General features: G+C 40.1%; 1 protein-coding gene across 3 annotated transcripts in view; it reads left to right on the forward strand.

Annotated features, from left to right (window-relative positions):
• Positions 1-24,479, forward strand: part of SH3KBP1 (SH3 domain containing kinase binding protein 1) — a 334,741-nt gene that overhangs the window by 46,907 nt on the left and 263,355 nt on the right. The window contains exon 1 of one of the 3 annotated variants that reach the window (XM_061136775.1): positions 16,425-16,462. The exons of the other annotated variants lie outside the window; for them this stretch is intronic. Within the exon in view, the coding sequence (XP_060992758.1) occupies positions 16,451-16,462 (12 nt within the window). The 5' untranslated portion in view covers positions 16,425-16,450. Of the gene's footprint in view, positions 1-16,424; positions 16,463-24,479 lie in introns of those variants that run through there. 3 annotated transcript variants of the gene reach the window in all.

The following is a 24,479-nucleotide window of genomic DNA, read 5'->3' on the forward strand; positions in this document are numbered from 1 at the left end:
TATCCACAGACAGACATTTTTTCACAGCTGGCCAAAGGACTCTCAAAAGACAGAGGCCTTGAACCCATGGCTTGGATCGCCAAGCAGGGTTGGCTTGCTTTAGAGGGTGACCTTAGGTGAAGGGCAGTGGGATCCAGGCTCTCAAGTAGAAAGCAGGAAGCTGCAGCAGGGTTTAAAAGAACGTGCTTGTTGATCTCTAAGTTGCTGTGTGCGTGTGTGAGGAAGTGTGCACTCTCCCTGCCTGTCAGTGGATGTGTGAGCTAGAAGCATACGCTGCCGCAGCCGCAGGCCCTTCTGTCAAAGGCTGAGGTGTGTTTACTTGTAGCTGCAGGTCTTATGCTGAGTGTAACAGTTTTCAGCTCAGTTTCCCGTTGCCCCAACTTTCATCTGCTAGGTGTTTCAGATCTCTCTCTGGCATATCCAGAGTCTTTTTTGTACTTGGGTGAAGTGGTTGGTGAACATGGTTTTTTTTTTTTTTCATCGATGAGGTGGAAGGTGAGGCTTTTGCACGTTTGCACCAGTCTGAGGCAAAGCTCATATTTACTCTGCTTGTCTTGATTTCAGAAAACACACACATTTACTTCAACAAGTGGCATAAAGGAGAGATTTCCAAGTTGCTATTCTATACTCAGAAACCCTGAAGTAGATCTCTTTGATCACATTTTTCTTTTTCACCCCAAGGGCCATTGATTTTGTGAGGTCTCTAGAATATTGTCTTCAAGGTACTCATCTCTCTTAGAAAGGTGGCAGGAATTTTCCAGATGTGTTTCCTAGGGTGCACAGCCTCCTCCTGCTCATGATGCATCATGGTGTGTCCTCGGGTGTGGGGGATCTGCCATACTCCTCAAGGACCCTTTACTGGGCATCTGCAATGGGCCAGGACCAGAGACTGTGAGCACAAAGGAGATACGTGAAATGAAACAATGTAATACTAGGAAGCTTCTTCCTCAGGAGGACAGTGTTAGCTCCTGTTACCTGGCCTTTGGTCATTCTGTACTCCAGAGAGCATATGTTAGACATTGTTCTGAAAAGATGGGCCTGATTAAAATGCCACTTGAGAAGGTTTTGACTAGATTCATCAGACGGCTCTGTTGCAACACGCTAAATGAACCTACAGTTATCTTTTGGCCCTGATTGCTGGGTTACTTTATGGAATAATAATGACTATCTTCTCTTTCAGGCTCACTGGCTGCCTGGCTCTGTGTATATAATATTGCCCATGTCTATCTGCATACAAGGACTAAAATTTATTGAACACTTACACCAAGCAGGAAGGAGGCTAAGCCCTTTACATGCTTTTTTTATTTTAATTTTTTTAAATTATGAAAGTATGATGAAACATTTTACAGGAGATTTGAAAAATACAGAACAAATTTACATATAGTTCTACTATATATTGCAATTATTTTTTTAGGTAGATAAATGAAGATTTTCAGTTGGAATTTCAATATCAAACTCTTAAAAATTAATAGAATGAATATACAGAGAAGTAGGATATAGTAGACCTGAAAAGCAATCTGAACCAATTCAACATAATTAAGATTTATACAATTTTCACACAACAGTAGGATACAAATTCTATTCAAGTTCCCATAGACTGTAAACTAGGAGACATTGGAACATATCCAAGGACATAGAACAAGGTGCAAAAATGTAATGGTCTAAAAGTATTGAAATCATACAGAGACTGTTCTCTTATCACTGTGGAATTATGTTAGAAATCAATATCAAAAGATATTTGGCAATAACCCATATATTTTCAAGTGCACTGTGACATTTACCAAGATCTTTGACTTAGCCATTGAAAGCCTCAGTAAAATTAAAAGACAAAAAACAAAGAGGGTGATTGCAGAGAAGAAAGCATTTAAATGAGAAATTAGTATCAAAGTGAGAAATTAATATTAAAGATACTTTAAACAAAATCCCAGTCCTTTACATGCTTTATATCTTATTAAATTCTTAACACCACTCTATGACATAGGTACCAGTTTTTTTTTCAATCATGCCCATTTTTTAGAAGAGATAACTGAGGCATCTTAACGTTAAAAGACTTCCAAGCTAGTGAGGAGTAGAGAACTTTGGAACCTGAACTCAAGCAGGCAGCCTTATCTGGGTGTCTGAGTTATCCTGGTGGGATTAAACCCCTCACCATTATTACCCACTGCATCCTGCCTTCCCTGAGTGTCCAGGGACGTGCACATTTGTACCACTCTGAGAGAAACCTCTCAGTAACTCTGCCATTCTTGAGTTAAAAAAATTACAAAGTTACTTTACAACAAGTGACATCAAGTAGAGATTTCCAGGTTGCTATTCTATATTCAGAATTGTGGTTGTGAACTTGCTTTCTACAAGTTCAGAAATGATTCTCTTAAGAAATCAGCTATTTCAGCTCAAAAGAACCACCTTTGCCTGGATTTCTGGGCTGGTACTCTCTTTTCCTATGAATTCTGAAAGTAAGGCAATTTGGGAAAATATTTCATTTTACTCATTTGTAAAGAAGCTTGTCATTTTGCGGTGTTCAGGATATGCTTTTCAGAAGGAGCTTTGTTGTCTTTTTCTAAGAATGGTAAATAACCCAGATGTGTGACTATCTAGTTGTTCCCCATCCATGGAGTCCTTGCACACAACCAGTTCCAACTCAGATTTTTCTTGAAACTTTCAACGTATAGTTTTCTTTTAGAGAACAAAATCTTAAAACTGATAATTGGAGCCTGTTAGATGCTGTTACGAGAAATGGTACTCCAGGAAGGGTCTGGAGTAATTGAAGACAAATGTGTTACCAGTAAAAGCCACACCAGTTGGCATATTCCTCAGCCTTTGTCACTGTTGCAGCACAGGAAGTGTGTGTGTGTGTGTGTGTGTGTGTGTGTGTAGGGGTGTCTTGTGACTCAGGGAGAGCAGTCCCCTGACCTGGTTGATCTTGGTGATTATGCATAATGGAGTCTTATTTTCTTAATGACAGGATTATCGAATTTGAGGTTGGAAAGGAACTTTGAAATCATGTGTTTCAACCCCTAGTTTTCTAACCGATCATAACCTAAACCGTGTAAGATATTGCTGTGATCATTACTGGACACTTAAACTTGGGAACTGTGAATGTCCCATACAGGACCGGAAACCAGTCAGTCTCCAGTCTGGCATTGCTCCAGGCACACTGTATTGTCAGAAGTTTGGAGTGGGCAGCAGTTGGTATAGGAGCCTTGGAATATTTTTTAAAGTTCAGGTGATTTGCTGCCTGAAAAAGCTCGGGCACTCCTTTTGTACAATGGGACTGATTGTATCATTCTCTTTAGTATCTTTTCTCAAGCCCATGGCTTGATAACCTGTAAGCTGAAGTTCTACATTTGAAAATACTGTTATTTCTAAAGTACCTTTATGGATACATAAAGAAACATAATCATGCTGGAAATTGTTTTTTTTAAAAGTGTACTACAAATACAAAACAACATAGAAATATGCAAACAATGCTCTATGTGAGCCCATTAGAATTAATACGTTCTAATTGCAAACACTCTGGACTACTAAGCCCTGAACTAAACACTGTCTTCTGCCCAGTGGTAGTAAGGTGGGCAGAATTTCTGGGAATGATCCCCAAGATTCCACTCCTGAATCTCCAGAACCCATGAATGTGATGAGCTATCATCCCAGTAGTGAAAGACAGGGAAGTCTGGTGTGCTGCAGTTCATGGGGTCACAAAGAGTCAGGCATGACTTAGCGACTGAACAACAATCATTCTAGTAGTTGTGTTATGTTATATGGTGTCAAAGGAGAGGGATCCAAGTGGGCCTAACTGTAGCACTTGAGCCATTAGAAGCAGAGAGATTTCTCTGTCAAGTGAAAGATGAGGAATCAGAAAGATGGAAAACTTGGGGAGAAGTTGTGACGTTGAAGGTGGAGTGGTCACGTGAGAAGGAATATAGACCACTTTATTGGAGCAGAGAGCAAACCTTGGCTGGCAGCCAGCAAGGAAATGGAGACCTCAGACCCACTGCTGCAAAAATTGGATTCTGCCAGCAACCTGAATGAGCTTGGAAGTAGATTGTCCTCCTAAGTCTCTAAATAAGAGTCCAGCCTGGTTGGATTCTTGATATTAGCCTTGTGAGACCCTGAGCAGAGAATCTAATTGAGCTGACCTGGACTTCTGACTTACAGAAGTATGAGGTAATAAATGGAGGTTGTTGAGCCTTTAAGTGTGTGGCTTAAAATACAGATAGCAAATTGTTTCTGGGGCATTTGGCTCCTTCACTAGTGGTATGTCGTCAGTGGATACCAGATGGGAAGTCTGAACTGTCACCCCTGCCCTGGGCTCAGCAGTGGTAGGTGACACCCCTCAACCTCTCCACTAGATAGTGGGGAGGATCTTGAAGAAGAGAGAGCTAGAGAAAGGGATTCACATAGGAGATCTGGAGCAAAATCCTGACCAATACATACATGAATCTGACTAGAATTAATGTTCCAAAAAGTTTGAAAAAAATAAACTACAGTATGAAATGCCACCTAGGTATTCAGAGTGACCTCTAGGTAACACAAATGAAGAAGACCAGACTAGCATTGCACCAGACTAGCTAGTGACAGTTAAGTCACTGGCATCATATAATCATATAGTCCACAAATTAGCCCAGGATCTGCATGCTTAATCTAAATAGGGTTAGTGCCTGCTAAATGTAAATGCAGGATGAAGTCTTGTAATCGCTCAAATGCCTCAGATACAATAAAAAGTGACTTGTCATGCCAAGAACCAGGAAAATTAGAACTTCAATGAAAAAATAACACACCGACACTGGGAAGACTAAGATGTTGGAATTATTTGCCGAAGATTTTGAAGCAGCCATCAGAAAAATGCTTTAATAAATAATGCAAACACTCCTGAAACAAAAAATTAGAAAATCTCAGCAAAAAATAGATATTAAAAAATGAAAATTATAGAACTGAAAAATAAATCACCATATTAAGTACACCGGATGAGCTTAATAATGGAAATGACAGAGAGAAGAATCAATGAAGTTGAAGAGAGATCAATAAAACTTACCCTATCTGTCTGTTGTCCAGCCAACAGATGGAAGCTAGTTTTGGAAAATAAAATAAAAAATAAAATTAAATTAAAAAAAAAACAAATAGAGCCTCAGAGACCTTTGGTACAATAACATTAGGTCTAACATTTGTATCATTGGGGTAACAGAAGGAGAAGACTATAGAAATAAGAAATATTTGAAGAAATAATGGTTGAAAACTTCCCCAAATTGGGCAAAGGGATAAGCCATTAGAATCAAGAAGCTGAGCAATACTTAAACAGGATAAACCCAAAGAAATCTATCCCAAGACACATCATAACCAAACTTCTAAAAACTTTTTTGTCATTAGACAAAGAAAAAGCAGTGAGTGAGAAGCAACATATTACCCATAGCGGAAGAATGATTTGAAAGACAGTGGATTTCTAATATGAAATCATGAAGTCTAGAAGGAAGTGCACAGCATTTTTAAGTGCTGAACAAAAAGGACTTTTCACTCTGAATTCTACATCTAGTGAAAATATCCTTCAGGAATAAAAAGAAAATAAAAACATTCTCAGATGAAGGAACAGAAAGAAAAATTGTCAACAGCAAATCCTTAAATAAGTTATGGCTAAAGAAAATTCTCTAAACAGAAAAGTAAATGATAACGGGAGGAGGCCTGGAACTCCAGAAAGAGGGAAAAAAACATAAAAGAGTGGATGGGTAAAAACAGGAGTATGTTTAATAGACTGTCTTTATCCTTAATTAAGTTTTTAAAGATTTATTAGAATATAGTTGATTTACAGTGTTGTTAGGTATTAGTTTAACGTGTACAGAAATGTGTCTTATTTACTCATACGTACATATATATGTATTTGCATCCACTCTTTTTTAGATTCTTTCACCATGTAGGCCATTACAGAGTATTGAGTAGAGTTCCCTGTGCTATACAGTAGGTCCTTATTATCTATAAAGTATTGTGTATATGTCAATTGCAATCTCCTGATTTACCCTCTCCCCCCCCCCCCCCGTATTACCTCCTGGTAACCATAAGTTTTTGTTTTTACATCTGCAGCTCTATTTCTGTTTTGTAGGTAAGTTCATTTGTAGCCTTTTATTTTTCCATGTATAAGTGATATATGATATTTATCTTTCGGTGTCTGACTTACTTCACTCAGTGTGACAATCACTAGGTCTGTCCATGTTGCTGCAAATGCCATTATTTCATTCTTTCTTATGGCTGAGTATTATTTCATTGCATATATGTCCCACATCTTCTTTATCCATTCCTCTGTCAATGAGCATTTAGATTGCTTACATGTCCTGGCTATTGTAAATAGTGCTACAATGAACATTGTGTGCATCTATCTTTTCAAAGTATGGTTTTCTCCAGATGTAGAGGAATTAGGCTTCTTGACTTCAGACTTCACTACAAAGCTACCAAAGGCACTGGCCCCAAAACCGAAATATAGATAAATGGAATAGGATAGAAGGCCCAGAGATAAATCCACATACATGTGGTCGCCTTATCTTTGACAAAGGAGGCAAGAATATACATTGGAGAAAAGACAGTCTCTTCAATAAATGGTGCTGGAAAAACTGGACAGCTGCATGCAAAAAAATGAAATTAGAACACTCCCTAACACCATACACAAAAATAAATTCAAAATGGATCAAAGACCTAAATGTGAGGCCAGACACTATAAAACTCTTAGAGGAAAACAGAACACTTTTCAACATAAATCACAGCAAGATCTTTTTTGATCCACATCCTAAAGAGGATAAAAATAAAATAAACAAATGGAATCTAATTAAATTTAAAAGCTTTTGCAAGCAAAAGAACAGTTCTCTTAAAATGGGAAAACACTGATACCAGTAGTCATTGATAAGTTCCATATGTATATTGTAATAGCTAAAAAAACCCAAACCCAAACCACTAAAAAACTAAAAAGTAAATAAAAAAAAACTATACAATGCTGCTGCTGCTAAGTCGCCTCAGTCATGTCCAACTCTGTGCGACCCCATAGACGGCAGCCCACCAGGCTCCCCCATCCCTGAGATTCTCCAGCAAGAACACTGGAGTGGGTTGCCATTTCCTTCTCCAGTGCATGAAAGTGAAAAGTGAAAGTGAAGTCGCTCAGTCGTGTCCGACTCCTAGCCACCCCATGGACTGCAGCCTACAAGGCTCCTCCATCCATGGGATTTTCCAGGCGAGAGTACTGGAGTGGGTTGCTGTTGCCTTCTCCACCTATACAATGAGATATACTCAAAAAGTCTATAAATAAATATACAAGTAACTCACAGGAAGGTAGGAAAAAGGAAAAAGAAGAATGATAAACAGGAAATAAAGAGGAAAGGAATACGATGACAGACCTAATGTCAATAATTATTTAATTGAAAATGGTCTAAATATACCAATTGACAGAGGTAACAGAGTGGATAAAAAGTGTGACTCAACTGTGTGCTGTCATCTACAAGAAACTCACTTCAAATGTATTGATATAGATGCATTAAAAATAGAAGGGTAGAAAAAGATAAATCATGCAGACATTAACTTTGAAAAAGCAGAAATGGCTATATATAGATGAGAGAGTGAAGAAAATTACCTGAGATAGAGACATTACACAATGACAAAATGTCATTATACCAAGAAAACATAACAATCTAAAATATTAGTGAGCCAAACAGCAGAGCTGCAAAGTACATGAAGCAAAAACTGATAGAACTTAAAGGTAAACACATCCACAATAATAATATTTGGGAGCTATAGCATCTCTCTCAGAATTTGAAAGAACTACTAAATTAGATATCAGGAAGGATATAGAAAAACTGAATAGCATTATCAGCCAAGCAGTTCTAATTAATATTTATAGAATACTCTACTCAAAAACAGCTTGAAACACATCTTTTTCAAGTACTCATGAAACATTCACCAAGTTAGACCATACCCTGGGTCATAAAACTAATCTCAATTTATTTAAAGGAGTGGAAATAATACAGTGTATGTTCTCTGACCATAATATAATCAAACTAAAAACCAATAACAGATAACAGGAAGATCTCCAAACACTTGGAAATCACATAACACACTTCTGAATAATTCATGAGTCAAAGAGGAAGTCTCAGAGGAAATTTTAAAAATATACCAAGCTGAATGAAAATGAAAATACTGCATATTAAAAAGTTTATGGGACATAGCTAAAGTAGTGCTGAGAGGGAAGGTTATAGCACTATATTATTAGTTCAGAATGGAGGAAAGATCTGAAATCAATAATCTAAGCTCCCACCTCAAGAAACTAGAAAAGGAAAAGACCCTCCCCCCACCAAAACAAACAGAATAAAGAAAGTAATGAAGAGCAGGAATCACTGAACACAGAAAACAACAGAGAAAATCCATGAAAAACCAATTCTTTAAAAAGATCAGCAAAATGGATAAATCTTTAAGATGAGTGAAATTATTTTTTAAAAAAGAAGACACAAAATGCAATATTAGGAATCAAACAGGGGCTATCCCTACAGATCCTGCAGCTATTTAAAAGATAGTAAGAGAATACTACAAACAGTTCTACACACATACATTTTGACGATTTAGATGAAATGGACTGTTGCCTTGAATATCACAAACTACCAAAACTGACCCAAGTTGACATAGATAATCTTGGCAGTCTATAACTGTTGAAGAAATTAATTGATAATTTAAAAGCTTGTAAGAAAGAAATCTTCAGGACTAGCAGGTTTCACTGGAGATTTCCACTAAACACTTAAAGAAGAACAGGCACCAATTCTACATAATCTCTTCCAGAAAATAGAAGAGGAGAGAAGCCCTTCTTATTCACTTCATGAGGTCATTGCAACTTGATTACCAAAACTAGACAGACAGAACCAAAAACCTACAGACCAGTATCCCTCAAGAGCATAGACACAAAAATCCTCAACAAAGTACTAACAAAACAAATCCAGCAGCATATAAAAAGAATTATGTACTGTGACCAAGTGGGGTTTATTCTAGTTATGGAAGTCTGCTTCATTATTTAAAAATCACTTAATGTAATCTGTCATATCGACAGATTAAAGGAAGAAAAAATAATCAGAAAATCATATCAGTTGGTGCAGAAAAATCATTTGACAAAATTCAACAAAGATTCATGATGAAAACTCTTAAGTAGGAATATAGGGGAATTTCCCCAGCTTGATAAGGAGCATCTACAGTTAACATCATACTGAATGGTGAAAGAGTGAATGCTTTCCCTGCTGAGAACAGGAACAAGGCAAAGATATCTGCTGTCACTGGTCTTATTCAGCACAGTACTGGAGATCCTAGTCAGTGCCATTCTGAGAAAAGAAATAAAGACATACAAATAGGAAAGGAAGAATAAAAACTGTCCCTGTTTGTGGATGATATGATTCTCTATGTAGGAAAACCACAAAATCAAAAAATAACTCCTGGAATTAATAAGTAAATTCAGCAAGATCACAGTATACAAGATCAACGCACAAAATTATTTCTATGTCCTAGAACATATGGAAACCCAAATTAAGAGCACAATATCATTTATAATCTATCCTTAAAAATTAAAATACTTAGGTATAAATCTAACAAAACATGGACAGGATGTGTGCGTTGGAAAATCATAGGAATTAGAATAGGTAAAATAATTTTGAGAGATAAGAACAAAGTAGAAGGCATCTATTCTATTTTATGACTTACTTTAATAGCTAAAGTAATTAAGACTGTGTGGAACTGGTGAAGAGATAGATACATAGGTCAATTGAACAGAACAAAGAACCCAGAAATAGACCCACACAAATATGCCCAACTGATCTTTGACAAAGGTACAGAAGCAATTCAACAAAGGAAAGAGCCTTTTCATCTTATGGTTCTGGATCAGTTGCACAGCCAGAGGCAAAAAAATAAACCTCTGCCTAAACCTTACACCTTGTAACAATTATGTCAAAATGGATCATAGATTTAAATGTAAAACATAAAACTATAAAAGTTATAGAATTAAACACAAGAGAAAATCTTTAGGATCTAGGCCTTGTTGAAGAGTTCTTAGACATCACACCAACAGAACATTAAAGATAAAAAAAATCAACCAATTAGATTTCTTCAGAGTTAAAAACTTTTGTGAAAAACACTGTAAAGAGGATGAAAAGACAGGTTACAGACTGAGTGAAAATATTTGCTAACCATATGTCTGACAAAGGACTTATATTTAGAATGAATGAAGAACTCTCAAAATGCAATACAAAGTCCAAAAGTTCAATTAAAAATGGGTAAGAGATGTGAACATACATTTCACTGAAGAGGATATACAGATGGAAACTAAGCACATGAAAAGGTGTTCAACATCATTAGCCATTAGAGAAATGAAAATTAAAAGGACAGTGAGACTGTCTCTATTGATCTATGTATCAATGATACTAGTACTGTGTATCTATTAGAATAAGCATTAGAAGGGCTGCAACAAAAACAGTGGTAATGCCAAATGCTGGTGAGGGTGTAGAGAAAGTGTTCTCTCATAGAATGCTGCTGGGAATGTAAAAGGTTTCAGCCAGTCTGGAAAAGAGTTTGGCAGTTTCTTATAAAACTGACTTTGCACTTGCCACATGACCCAGTGATTGTACTCTTGGACATTCATCTCAGAGAAATAAAAATTTTATGTCCACACAAAAACCTGTTCATGAGACAAGAATGTTCATGGCAGCACAGCTTTGTTTATAACAGTTCTGAATTAGAAATAACTTGAATGTCCTTCAATGGTGGATGGTTAAACACAGTCTACCATTCATACGGTGGAATAGTACTCAGCAGTAAAAAGAGATGAATACAGGCAACAACTTGGATGAGTCACAAGAGCATTGTGCTTTGGGAATAAAGCTAGTCTCAAATGTTATATACTGTATGATTCATTTATATTACATTTCAAAAAGACAAAATTATAGAGTTGAAGAACAGATGATTAACTGCTAAGGGATGGTGATAGGGTGGGGAGAGGACCGGTAGAACTATGAAATGATAGCACAAGGGAGTTACTTTGGAGAGATGGAACAGTTCTGTATCCTGATTGTGATGGTGATTATTCAAATCTGTATGTTGGATCAAACTGCATAGAGTTAGACACACACACACACACACAAATCAGTGCATGCAACAACTAATGAGAAATGAATGAGATCTGTAGTGTAGTTATCAGTATTGTACCCACATCAGTTTCTTTGTTTTGATATTGTACTATAGTCATGTGAGATTTCATCACTGGAGGAAGCTGGGTGGAGGGTTCATGGCACTCTGCACCATTTTGTAAGTTTCTGTCAGTACATAATTCAGTTCTGTCGCTCAGTTGTGTCCAACTCTTTGTAACCCCGTGGACTGCAGCACACCAGGCCTCCCTGTCCATCACTAACTCCCGGAGTTTACTTAAACTCATGTCCATTGAGACGGTGATGCCATCCAACCATCTCATCCTCTGTTGTCCCCTTCTCCTCCTGCCTTCAGTCTTTCCCAACATCAGGGTCTTTTCAAATGAGTCAGTTCTTTGCATCACATGGCCAAAGTATTGGAGCTTCAGCTTCAGCATCAGTCCTTCCAATGAATATTCAGGATTGATTTCCTTTAGGATGGACTGGTTGGATCTCCTTGCAGACCAAGGGACTCACAAGAGTCTTCAACACAGTCAAAAGCATCAATTTTTCGTGCTCAGCTTTCTTCATAGTCCAACTCTCACATCCATACATGACTACTGGAAAAACCATAGCTTTGACTAGATGGGCCTTTGTTGGCAAAGTATTGTTTCTGCTTTTTTAATATGCTGTCTAGGTTGGTCATAACTTTTCTTCCAAGGAGTAAGTGTCTTAATTTCATGGCTGCAGTCACCATCTACAGTGATTTTGGAGCACCCCAAAATAAAGGCTGTCACTGTTTCCACTGTTTCCCCATCTATTTGTGATGAAGTGATGAGACCAGATGCCATGATCTTAGTTTTCTGAATATTGAGCTTTAAGCCAACTTTTTCCCTTTCTTCTTTCACTTTCATCAAGAGGCTCTTTAGTTCTTCACTTTCTGCCATAAGGGTGGAGTCATCTGCATATCTGAGGTTATTGATATTTCTCCCGGCAATCTTGATTCTAGCTTGTGCTTCATCCAGCCCAGTGTTTCTCATGATGTACTCTGCATATAAGTTAAATGAGCAGGGTGACAATATACAGCCTTGATGTACTTCTTTTCCTATTTGGAACCAGTCTGTTGTTCCATGTCCAGTTCTAACTGTTGCTTCCTGACTTGCATACAGATTTTTCAAGAGGCAGGTCACATGGTCTGGTATTCCCATCTCCTTAGGAATTTTCCACAGTTTGTGGTGATCCACACAGTCAAAGGCTTTGACATAGTCAGTAAAGCAGAAATAGATGTTTTTTTTGGAACTCTCTTGCTTTTTGATAATCCAACGAATGTTGACAATTTGATCTCTGGTTCCTCTGCCTTTTCTAAAACCAGCTTGAACATCTGGAAGTTCATGGTTCACGTGCTGTTGAAGACTGTCTTGGAGAATTTTCAGCATTACTTCACTAGCCTGTGAGATGTGTGCAATTGTGTAGTAGTTTAAGCATTTTTTGGCATTGCCTTTCTTTGGGATTGGAATGAAAACGGACCTTTTCCAGTCCTGTGGCCACTGCTGAGTTTTCCAAATTTGCTGGCATATTGAGTGCAGCACTTTCACAGCATCATTTTTTAGGATTTGAAATAGCTTAACTGGAATTCCATCACCTCCACTAGCTTTGTTCTTAGTGATGCTTCCTAAGGCCCACTTGACTTCACTTTCCAGAATGTCTGGCTCTAGGTGAGTGATCATACCATCATGATTATCTGGGTCATGAAGATCTTTTTTGTATAGTTCTTCTGTGTATTCTTGCCACCTCTTCTTAATATCTTCTGCTTCTGTTAGGTCCATACCATTTCTGTCCTTTATCAAGCCCATCTTTTCATGAAATGTTCCCTTGGGATCTCTAATTTTCTTGAAGAGATCTCTAGTCTTTCCCATTCTGTTGTTTTCCTCTATTTCTTTGCTTTGATCTCTGAGGAAGGTTTTCTTATCTCTCCTTGGTATTCTTTGGAACTCTGCATTCAAATGGGTACATCTTTCGTTTTCTCCTTTGCTTTTCACTTCTCTTCTATTCGCAGCTATTTTTAAGGCCTCCTCAGACAACCATTTTGCTTTTTTGTGTTTCTTTTTTTGGGGGATGATTTTGATCACTGTCTTCTGTACAGTGTCACGAAACTCCATCTATAGTCCATCAGGCACTCTGTCTATCAGGTCTAATCCCTTGAATCTATTTCTCACTTCCACTGTATAATCGTAAGGGATTTGATTTAGGTCATACCTGAATGGTCTAGTGGTTTTCCCTACTTTCTTCAATTTAAGTCTGAATTTGGCAATAAGGAGTTCATGATCTGAGCCACAGTCAGTTCCCGGTCTTGTTTCTGCTGACTGTATAGAGCTTCTCCATCTTTTGCTGCAAAGAATATAATCAGTCTGATTTCAGTGTTGGCTATCTGGTGATGTCCATGTGTAGAGTCTTCTCTTGTGTTATTGGAAGAGAGTGTTTGCTATGACTAGTGCGTTCTCTTGGAAAAACTCTATTAACCTTTGCCCTGCTTCATTCTGTACTCCAAGGCCAAATTTGCCTTGGAGTACATAATTATTTCAAAATAAAAAGTTAAAAAATAATAATGCCAGTGGGTTTCCCCTTTGGTTGTACATGAGTATCAGCTGGGGAGTTTTATAAAAACCCCATATTCAGACTGTACCCCAGAGCCATCTGCATCTCTGCTTGTGAGTGCCAGCATTGGTATATATTAGGATTCTTAACTCTTGTCCTTGTTTTCCACTAAATTAGAAAAATAAAAAACCAAACCAACCACTCCCCCCCCCCCCCGACTTTTCCTTATGCTGTAGTTCTCTAGCCTGTCCTGTGTATTCCAGTTATCTCTCCCATGGTCAGATTCTCTTATCTGTATTGTGTTGTTATGATCATGGCTGGAATTTAGTGGAGCCCCACTCACTGTGCAGACACAGGGAGCCGTCACTGTTTGATGTCTCTGTGGTTGGTTTGGAGACCAATGAGAGAAGCAGACCGGAAAGAGAGAGGAGTCGAGGACGACAGCAGTGGAGTGGGCGAGAGGAGGTTGGGGGCCTCAGAGACAGTGCTGATGAAAGGGCCTGGGTCTAGGACACTGCCTGGGCCACGTCTCCTGGAGCAAACGCCTCCCAAGACTGCTTGGATGGCTGTCCTGCTTTCGCCTCACCTTGAGGTTCTACTGACAGTCTTGAAATACAAATCTGATCACACCCTCTTCCCCAGATACTGCACATACTTTAAACATCCTTCCTTGGCCTTTCCTTGGTTTTAGGCTGGAGATTAAGCTCTTGAACATGGTCCACCCATGGGCTGCAGCTCCCACTTTTCTTTCCTGCTTCGTCTCTCCATTTTCTGCGAGTCTTTGTGGTGCGGTTTTTCTCTCCTAACACTTGTCACTCTTAAGATTTAAAATCTGTTTTTGTGGTTCTTTGACGAATGTCCATCATCCCTGCTGGACTGAGGGTCTGTGGCCTCTGTGTAGCATTGTGTCTCCATGCCTGGCACACAGTGGTGCTTTTCCATATTTGTTGAATGAGTAACTATCTTTGTTGCTTGTTTCCCGATGTTTGTGGTTATTGGCACCATTGGGAACTTAGTTCTTACTCTTTGGATGGTGGTGGTCCTAAGCTCCTGGTCTTACGGGAAGTGATATGGCCTGAGGATTGCCAAAGGAACTGATGCTCCTGGCTCTGGGAGATGCACCTGTGTCAAATCCAGTGGTGAAACTAGCAGTCAATTTGAAGATGGCCTGCTGAGCAGCGGTCTTGGGCTTCTAATTCTATTTGATGTTTATATTCTTTGCTTTTTTTTTTTTACTAGCTTAGAATTGCATTGCCTGCTGACAGGATACCACATAGCCTTAAATTTGGGGGCTATAAGGATCTATGGCTCCTCAGGTAGCTCAGTGGTAAAGATTTCTCCTGCCAACGCAGTTGACACATGAGATGTGGGTTTGATCCTTGGGTTAGGAAGAGCCCCTGGAGAAGGGAATGGCAACCCACTCTTGTATTCTTGCCTGGAAAATCCTATGAACAGAGGAGCCTGGCAGGCTACAGTCCATGGAATCACAAAAGAGGTTGGACATGACTGAGTGAACATACACACACAAGGATCTATGCAGTAATATAGAAACTATGTATATGCTATGAGAGGAAAAAAAGCGGGCTACATAATTGTATATGCAGCATGTTACACAAACACCAAATCGTGTGTGTAGGGGGAAAATGCTAAATGTTACTAGTGGAGGTTTTGGCTTCTTTATTTCTACAATTTTTGAAAGTTGATTTAAAAATGGAAAATTATGTGTTTTCATCTGATTTACTTTACCTCAGAGATTGAGGTGCATTCAATCCTTCGACTTCTTGTGAGTGGAGTAGCTCCCAGCTGTATGTTACTTTTTCCGAATTGTTTTTAAATCCCTCTTGTCTTCTAAATCAGGAAGCAACAAATAATGAAAGTAACAAATGAGCTGGGTTAATGGACCCCTTGCTATGTAACTTGGTTAAAATTTTTATCAGGCTTGTAGTTATCTGAGTGTATAGTGATAAAGCATCTTTATTTCCTCACAGATGGTGACTCAGCACTAGTTTTGGAGTGAGAGCTGAGCTTTCCCACCTTGGGCAAGTTATTTAAACTCTGAGTTTCATTGTTTCATCAAATGTGTATTGAGTGTTTGCTGTGTTATAGTTACTAGGGAAGACACTGAACAAATCTGACAAAAATCCTTGCTTTCGTGGAACTTACATCCTAGTGGGATAGATGGACTATAAACATAATGAACAAGGTACATAATATGTTGGAGGGAAGAAAAGCAGAGGAGGGGGGCTATGGAATGTTGAGCATGGGATTGTAGTTTGTGATAAGGAAGCCAGCAAAAGCCTCACTGAAAAGGTAACCTTCAAGTCAAGACTTCAGGAAGTGAGGAGGGGAGCCCTGTGGGGATCTGTGGAGAGAACCTTTTGGTCAGAGGCAATAAATAGCACGTGCAAAGGCCCTGAGGAAGGAAAGTCTGTGGTGTGTTGGAAGAGCAACAGAGACCAGTATGCTGGAGAGGAGAGGCCCAGAGGGGAGCAGCAGGGAATGGGCTTAGAGGTCACAGGGCTGCAGATCTGGTCAGGCTACTCTAAGCCTGGGGAGGCTGAGTGAGATGGGAAGTAATCGTGCAAGCAGTGAAGTGGTGTGACCGGGGTGCTCTAACTGGTTCCTTCCGGCTGCAGTGTTCAGGACAAACTGCCGGGGACAAAAGGTGGAAGCAGGGAGGGCGGTTTGGAGGCTGATGCAGGAGTCCCGGGGAGACCAGAGAAGAAGTGGTCAGATTCTGGATGCTTCTGAAGGTAGAGCCACCAGGATTTGCGCATAAGGCTGGTTGTGTGTGGTGAGAAAGACAGAGGAGGGAGGGGGAATGGCAAGATTTTGGTACTGAGTCCCGGGAAGCAGATCGAAGATGTGGGTCTGGATTTCAAGGTTAGAGAAAGGAATTTAGGGGTCTTTCAAAGCCCAGATTGGTCGAGATCACCAGGGGAGAGAGTGAGGTCAAAGAAAAGAGGAGTCTTGCCCCTTCCCCCCACTACAATGTTGAAAGTAAAACCAGTATTGAGACTGATAGGTAGTGGTCAGAAGGGGAGGATAAGATTCAGGAAAGTGACTGTTCTGAAAGGTAGGAGAAGGTGCTTCAGGCCGGGAGAGAGAGTGGTCACTTGCGTCCAGACTCTCTCCCCAGGTGGCTCCCAGCATGGGGTGTGATCTGCACATTGTTATTATTGTTATTAATAATGATGAGCACTGGATATAAGGGGAATTTTTAGTAGGGGCTTTTCTACCCCTCTCCAGAATGAGTCCAAGTTTGGGCATATAAAGGAAAACTGCTACTATTCTTAACCGCCAATATAACACTATTCTCTAATGTTCATGCATTTATATACAGAATATCTCTAACATTTAAAAAAGATCTAATCAGTAGTATTGGAGCTCTTAAATCACATTGTAAGAGTTAGAATTTTTTTTTAAAAATTAGTTTCACATGCCTGCCAAATGTACAAATTCTTCAGGCTGATAAATTTCGATGTGAAAAAAAAAAAAAAAGTTGGTGTCTCCAAAACCAGGAAGCAGAACATTCCAAGTTTATAGCACAAAGTAAACTTGATGTGTTGCATAAAATCTTTATTCAAGAAGGCCTTACGGAATGCATGCCATCTTCCAAAGTTTATTGAAGGACATGAAATGGTAGTTGTTTAAAATAAAAATGGTAATTTTTAGAATAAAAGTTTTCATATGTGAACAAGTTGCATGGTAAGTAAGTTCTCCTTTTTTGATTTTCAACTCATCCATTCAACTTTTACTTGATGATGACCTTTTAAAAATCATATTTTCATCTAAGATTTCTTTTTCATGGTGCAGGTAGACAAATCTGCATAAAAGTGTCTATAGTGTGCGTCATATTGAGAAGCCAATCTTCCCCCTTCCTCATAGTACACACACTGTGTGTGGGAAGAGAGTTTGCCATGAACTTGTCTTTCTACTTGATCATTTCAGCCTTTTCTGCTGTGACCTTGTGAGCCTGTCAGGTCAGCCACATTCAGCACGTCCCTACTGAGGTCTGTGCCCGGGACTCAGTGCACTTTGGCCTGGAGCAGTTATGCCTTCTGGTCTAGAAGCTGGAATCTGTATTTATTAGCCCTGAGACCTTGGGGAGACCATTTGATCGCTCTGCCCAGGGGTCCATTTATTTCTTATGAAAAATGGGAAGGATGACAACGGTATATCTTTTAGTTAGTGTCCTTGGAAGAATGCATGAGAGTACACATGTAGGGCAACTGAGAAGTGTTTGATACTTATTAATCAGTCAGCAAATGTTAGCTATTATTACAAGTGTTTAGCCATGCTGAGAGATTGGGAAGATACAGAGATGAGAGTTTTCCAGTTGGATGCTGGTGGCAGTGGTGCTGAGATGGAGGTAGGGCTTCGGGTTTTCTTGGTGGGGGCAAAAGTCACAGCCCTGCAATATGGAAGGGTGGGGAAGGGGCGCAGGGAGCGCTGCAGGCTATGGCGCCCTTCACCCCAGTCAGCCTGGCAGGGAGCTTCTGAGCCAAGACTGCCCGAGAGAAGAGCAGAAACAGGCAGCAATGGCCAGGTGTTGGCACTGCCCCTGCCTCAGGGCAGTGATTAGCAGGAGCTGGCGGGGGGTGGGGGTGGGCAGTGTGACCTCAGCTCGAAAGCCACCTAGGATCTGGGGAGGAGGCTGGAGACACAAGGTCTGTCCTGAAGCTCTATGTGGACAGGAAACCTCATGGGCTGCCCAGGAGACATTTGGTTTCACTTTGGTTTCTTAACTCTCAAGGGGATTTTAAATCATGCATACCCCACCCCGACTCGCAAGCTCAGAGGTAAACTTCCTCATCTTTCTGCCCCTGTGGAAGATGAGACAAGAAGTTCTTGAGGGAAGTTCAGGGAAAGGATAGGTGAAAAAGTGAATGTGTCTTTAATGTGTGTTCACTGCACGCAGTAATTCGAAAGCCACACACGGATGTGTTCAGCTGTTTGTGGAATGAAGTACATGGTGTTGGGCCCTATTAGCCCTTGGCTGCCTGTTTTGCTTGTCACAGAGGAAGGAGTGTTTCATTTGTTGTCATCCTTCCTCTGGGACCACCAGGTTTTTCTCAAGAAAAGTGACACCGAGATGATATCCTGTGTCTGGGTGTCCAGGTGGAAAACAAAGCAGGCTGGCCTGTGTTTGTGAGCCATGAGCTTGTCCGAGCCAGAACACGCCCTGCCCAGGCTTTCTTGAGGCAGGTGGTCCCAGATGGAGGCCCAGAGTGAGGAGCCTGCGGTGCCGCTGTGTTCCTAGGTGGCGTGGGGACACTCTGGCCACTGCCTCCTCTTACACCCAGTCTTTCTTCGAATGAGGCAAGACAGCTCCTTGGTGGTGGCCCTGAAGCTCTCAGGGCTGTAATTTTCCTGGCTGTAAAACAAGGCCATGGTCAAGATCTGAGATAACTAGTATCAGTACAGTGGGAGGCCAGGTTACAATGAAAAAAGACTGGTTTTTGCACATTGTGGAAGAAAAAAATTCAAATTATCTTTAGAAGACTTACTATAGATGTGCATCTTAGTCATGACTGTAATAAACTATAATTGGCATTGATGCTAAAACATGAATGTGGTCTTAGCAAAGCCATGTGTGTTTGAACAACACCTCATTGTCTGCAGTGTGATGCCAGCTGCTGGAGGGTTTGGTCACTCAGGATTCGTTTTCTGACCACATAGATTCATAGTAAAGAAACGGTATCTGAATCAATAGGTTGGCAGGTTGTAGGTAGAAGATACATTATGACTGTTTAACATGGTAATTATTATCAAGTTATAACCGCTAGACCTGTAGTCGCACTGTAATATTGAGGCCTTTATGGGCACAAATAGAAAAGGAATCAGGTTTATTGCTGGTCATGATGTTATCTGCTCACAGCTTGCCTTGTGTTCAGTCTTTAACTGTTCCCTCTTGGCAGCAAAATCATGAGTGTGTGCACAACTTTTCTCTCCCCAAATCTCGAAACTGGAATAATTGTCAACCTGACTACAAAAAACATCTGCCATGTAAAAGTAGCTTCAGCTATTCTGTGTCAAATGAGTAATTATGACATTAGACGCTGATGACACATAATATGAACTTTGAAAAGTATTTGAATATGGAGCATGTCAGGTTTGTGTGGTTTCTTTCAACTGTTGAGAAATCGCTTCTTTGTGCCTATTGATATATTTTTTTCCAGAGAGTGCTGTGTTATTTGGTTCAAGATGTCACATGATAGATGCTTTCTTTGGTACATATAATCCATGCAATTATAACGCGAGCTTCTCCTGTCAGTGTGGTTAAAAATCTATATGCCTTTATTCTCTTACAGCCTGTGATATTTTTTATTCAATTTAACTCACCCTTTTATTTTAAAACTTGAATTTGAGTGGATTCCATTAACAGGTATTTTAAGGTGACCATTAAGACTAGGATGCTGCCAACTTTCAGCTAAACATCATCCCCAGCCCTTGAGCTGGAGGTGCAATCTAATTTCGAGCCTATTGCAGTGCAGGAAGGTAAACAGCTGTGGTAACGACACAGCACAGTTGACAAGTGATGGTTCTCAGGCAGGGGAAAGTGTGTTATTTAACTGTCTGACTGGTCACCCTGATTGCAGTTCTACCTGGAGTGCATCTAACAGAACCACACATGGTAATTAAAGCTACATTGGTGGAGTCATCCCATTTAAGGCTCATTATAGCCAAGCTTAGGCCTGTCTTCATTCATTACAAAAAAAGCTGAATGAAGGTGCATTCTACTGAAAATGAGTTCCTTTTTTCCTTTTAATTGGCATATATACAAGTGAATACTAAAGCACAAAAATAATCAAAAGTCACCTTCTTTGCTAATGAAACTTAACTGGAGGGCCCTTCTTGGTCTATGCCAGGCATTTGCCATCCCCAGACTGTGTGGTCACGCAGGCTCCTCTCAGCCCTGCAACCCGTCTCAGGGTCTGTCGTGATGGCAGAGATTGGTAGGTTATTCATGTCTGCCCATTTTTCCCCCAGAGTGGCTAGAATAGTTGTAAGTACAGAGAAGAAGTGTGTTAAATATTCATCTAGTTTAATTGAATTTAATATACAATCCTTAAGATTAATCGGAAGTTTTGGAGTCTTTAATGGTTCATTTTCTTCATAGCATATAATTTACTTGCTATTATCTAAGGTAGTGAATTATTTAAGTAAAAAGAGAAAGTTCTTTCCATGAGATGGAGCTTACCAAGCCTTTGCTGCTTTCATTTGTATGCGATTAAAGGTTATATTAACTTAGGAACGCAGGTAAGGGGAGACATGGCGGTCTGAGGTTTGAGGTATGTGATACTAGGTTCCCATGTGTTGCCTGATACACTGCAGCCTGGGACCCAGCACTTGTTGAATGACCTGTGGTCCACAGGCGCATGCATTAGTAACTTCAAATTCCCACGAATATGAATAGTAATGGTTGGGTATCAGTTTAAAGGACAATGAATCAATTAACATGTAATATTGTCATATACTTTGATTTATAAACATGCACAAATAAATTGTTCTCTTAATTTTTCTATTTTAGTTTCTTTACTTTGACACTAAAATTGAATGGTATTGGGGTGATTTAAATTTTTTCATAACAGTTTCTGAGGTGTTGCCAAAAATGATGGTTATTTTTTAAAATTCAGGAGACTTCAGTGTATTGTTGAACAAGAACCAAATGTATACATATCTCAGTCTATTTATACTATAGTACCGTTTCCCACTGTGGCCACCCACATCTTAAACTTGAAATGTTACCGAACTATTAAAATATAGAAGGGCATGAGAATATAAACAACATCTACCTACCCACCACCTAGTTTTATCAAATGTTACCATTTTGTCATACCTACTTTTGATTCTTTAAAAATCAGTAAAGAGACTTCTGATTTCAGCTCAGAGACGTTGAGAGTTGCTAAAATGTCCCTCCCACACTTACAGGAAAAAATCTGGACAGACTAGAAATGAACAGAGAACAAGTTTGCAGAGCAAACAGTCATTTCAGAATCTGGAGAGAGAGGAAGGCACTTTCTGAGACACAAGACTTTTGCTTACTCGAGACAGAAGCCACCAGACACCACAGAAGTAGGTAGAAAGATGAAGCTCAAGTTTTGACAGATTGCTGGAGGTTGAGTGTAGGCTAACACCAGTGTGAAGCTCCTAGGGGCAGTGGTGGGGTTGAAGGGAGTCTTATCCTTTCCTAGGCTTTCCCTGCCAGGAACCCCACCTGGCTGTCACGGCAAAGCCTGGGGAAAATCCAGGGAAAACTCATGGTGTGGGCTTGGGGGTACTGTCTCAGGAGCCACTGAGAAATCTACTTAGATCCTTGTCCCTTAAGGAACAAAAGGTTTATTCTATAGGGGGAAGGACACAGTCTGAGGGCACTGGTGAAATACCATTGCAGCTGGAAGCAGGAATTCCACTCAGCCCCAGCCCCTGCCTCGCCTAAAAAGAAGTCTTACTCTGCATGGAGAAGGGCCTCAAGGCTGTGGACTGAAAACACTGGAGGGTACCCCCTGCAGTGGAGGGAAGGGGTGAGGGAGCTCTGTCCCTGAACGAGGGGCAGAAGCACTTTGAAGGCGAACCGCCAACCCTCAGACGCAGGCCCCATGTGCATTCCAAAGACTGAGGATCAGAATATTTGAGAATGCATTCTCCCCCAGCATGCTAACAAGCCTACAGGAGTAACAACAGTGGATTTCAACAGGAAGAGCTACTAGAGACAGGTTCTCTCAGGGGAACAGTAGAAAGGGAACCCCTAAAGTCAAGGGGGGGGGCAAAAATGATCACCAGAGGAATTTCTGAGTTTCTAATGTCCTTGGGACCAATACACAGCAACATAGCCCAACTGTTGACTAAATTTAGCATAAATCCCCCAGTGAGGGCTCATTTATCTCAGTAGCTACTACCCTATATAAAATGTCTGGCTTTCAATCCAAAAATACAAGGCATGCCAGAAGGCCACAAAATGCAGTCTGAAGAGGCAAAGCCATCATCAGAACCAGATGCAGATATGACAGAGTGTTGAAACTGTCAAACACATAGATTACCTAGGTCTGTTCACTGAGTGCCCTTCATGTGCCAGGTGCCATTTTTGGAATGCACTTCACAAGATCTGTGCCCTTAGAGAGTATACATTCTAATAGAGAAAAGAGAGCATGAGAACAGAGAAGCAAAAAAATCATAGATGGTGAAACATGCAGCAGAGAAATACAGGAGGGGGAAAGGATAGAGTGACTGGTGGAGTGTGTAAGCTGTTTCTGTTTCATCCAGAGTCATCAGAGAAGGCCTCTGGGGCGAGGTGACATCGTAGCTCACACCTGAGTGATGAGGAGGCTCCTCTGTGACTAAGGGCCATTTGAGTAGAGAATAGCAAGTGCAAAGGCCCTGAGGCATGAACAACCTTGGATCCCCTCAGCTTTAGGAGGTCACAGTGCTATGGGGATGTTGCTGATGAGAGTGACCCTTGCAGCTGTCACTGTCAAGGCTAACCCAGGGAGGAAGTAGTGCGTGGGTTCCTTCCTGCTCTCATTCTTTTGTTTTTTAAACACAGACAGGAATTACTCCTCTCTCCCTACCTTTTGAGGGACAGTGAGAGTTTATTATACCTTTTTTAATAGCTACTTGAGGACCTGGCATAGAGTGAAAAGGAACGTGAATTTGCTGTTGTGAGTAGAAGTCTTATTCTTTATCCATTAACGGAATAGTACTTACTTCTCTTCATGATTGTAAAGAATGTGCATAAATTCAGCTAATCCTCACCCCCAGACCCCCATCCAAATAGTGATTATTCCTCATACTACAAACAGGAAAATTGAAACCAGAGAGGGTATCTGACTTGATGAAGACTGTAGCTCTTTTAAAGGTCAGCCTTGGTGTCTGAACACCAGTAGCCCTTCTTCGAATGATTGCCTTGTAAGAACTAACTGGAAGGATGGGTATTCTTAAAATGAGCCTCTGGTGGAAAAAAAAAGTCATTTAATTCTTATGGTAACTCAGTTTATGGTAGAGTGTTGGCTAGTGAAATTGCCCAGGGAAATGGATTTAATAAATACACTGAATAATCTGTCATTTGCTCATTTGTCATGAGTGCTTGAATCAGATGAAGATCGGTAGTTTAAATAGTTTCAACATCCCAATTCCCTCTGCTGTCTTATTACTGCATATATTACAATGTAACATTAATACTGTGAAGACAATATTGCCTGGCAGTTGCCTACCCTCAGCATTCTGGAAATTGGCATTTGTGATCACAATAACTGTATGTCACTGGTACCAGTCTGCTGTTTTATAGAGTGCATTTTTCACCTGGCATGCATTGGGTCTGTGTAGAGCTCTTTGATACTCAGAAACTTTGCCGGTCCTGCTGGTGTGCTGGAGTAGGAATTGAATGTGGCTGGTAGCTTTTAAACATGTGCAGTACCGTGAGTGCTGATGCTGCCAGCACAAGTGGAAAAAAGTATTAAATACTTTTCATAATTTTTCTATAATAATGCTTCTTTGTTAAGAATAAATGTCATAATATAAATAAACCATATTAAGTACATGATTTGAGAGGGAGAACTTTATATATTCATTGATTTCTGGTTTACTTATTTATTTATTTTTTGCTATTGCCATTAGAGAAAAGAAAAAAAAAACTTTCCCACAGGAACCTTTCTTAACAGAACCAAAAGTTTGCTTATGTTAAGTAATGAAATATTCATGGAAGGAAATGCAGTATGGGTGGAGTATTCTCAAACCAATAGTAATAATTGAGTATCTCTTGTGTACATC

This window comes from Dama dama, chromosome X (genome assembly GCF_033118175.1).
Source record: "Dama dama isolate Ldn47 chromosome X, ASM3311817v1, whole genome shotgun sequence".
Lineage (NCBI taxonomy): Eukaryota > Metazoa > Chordata > Mammalia > Artiodactyla > Cervidae > Dama > Dama dama.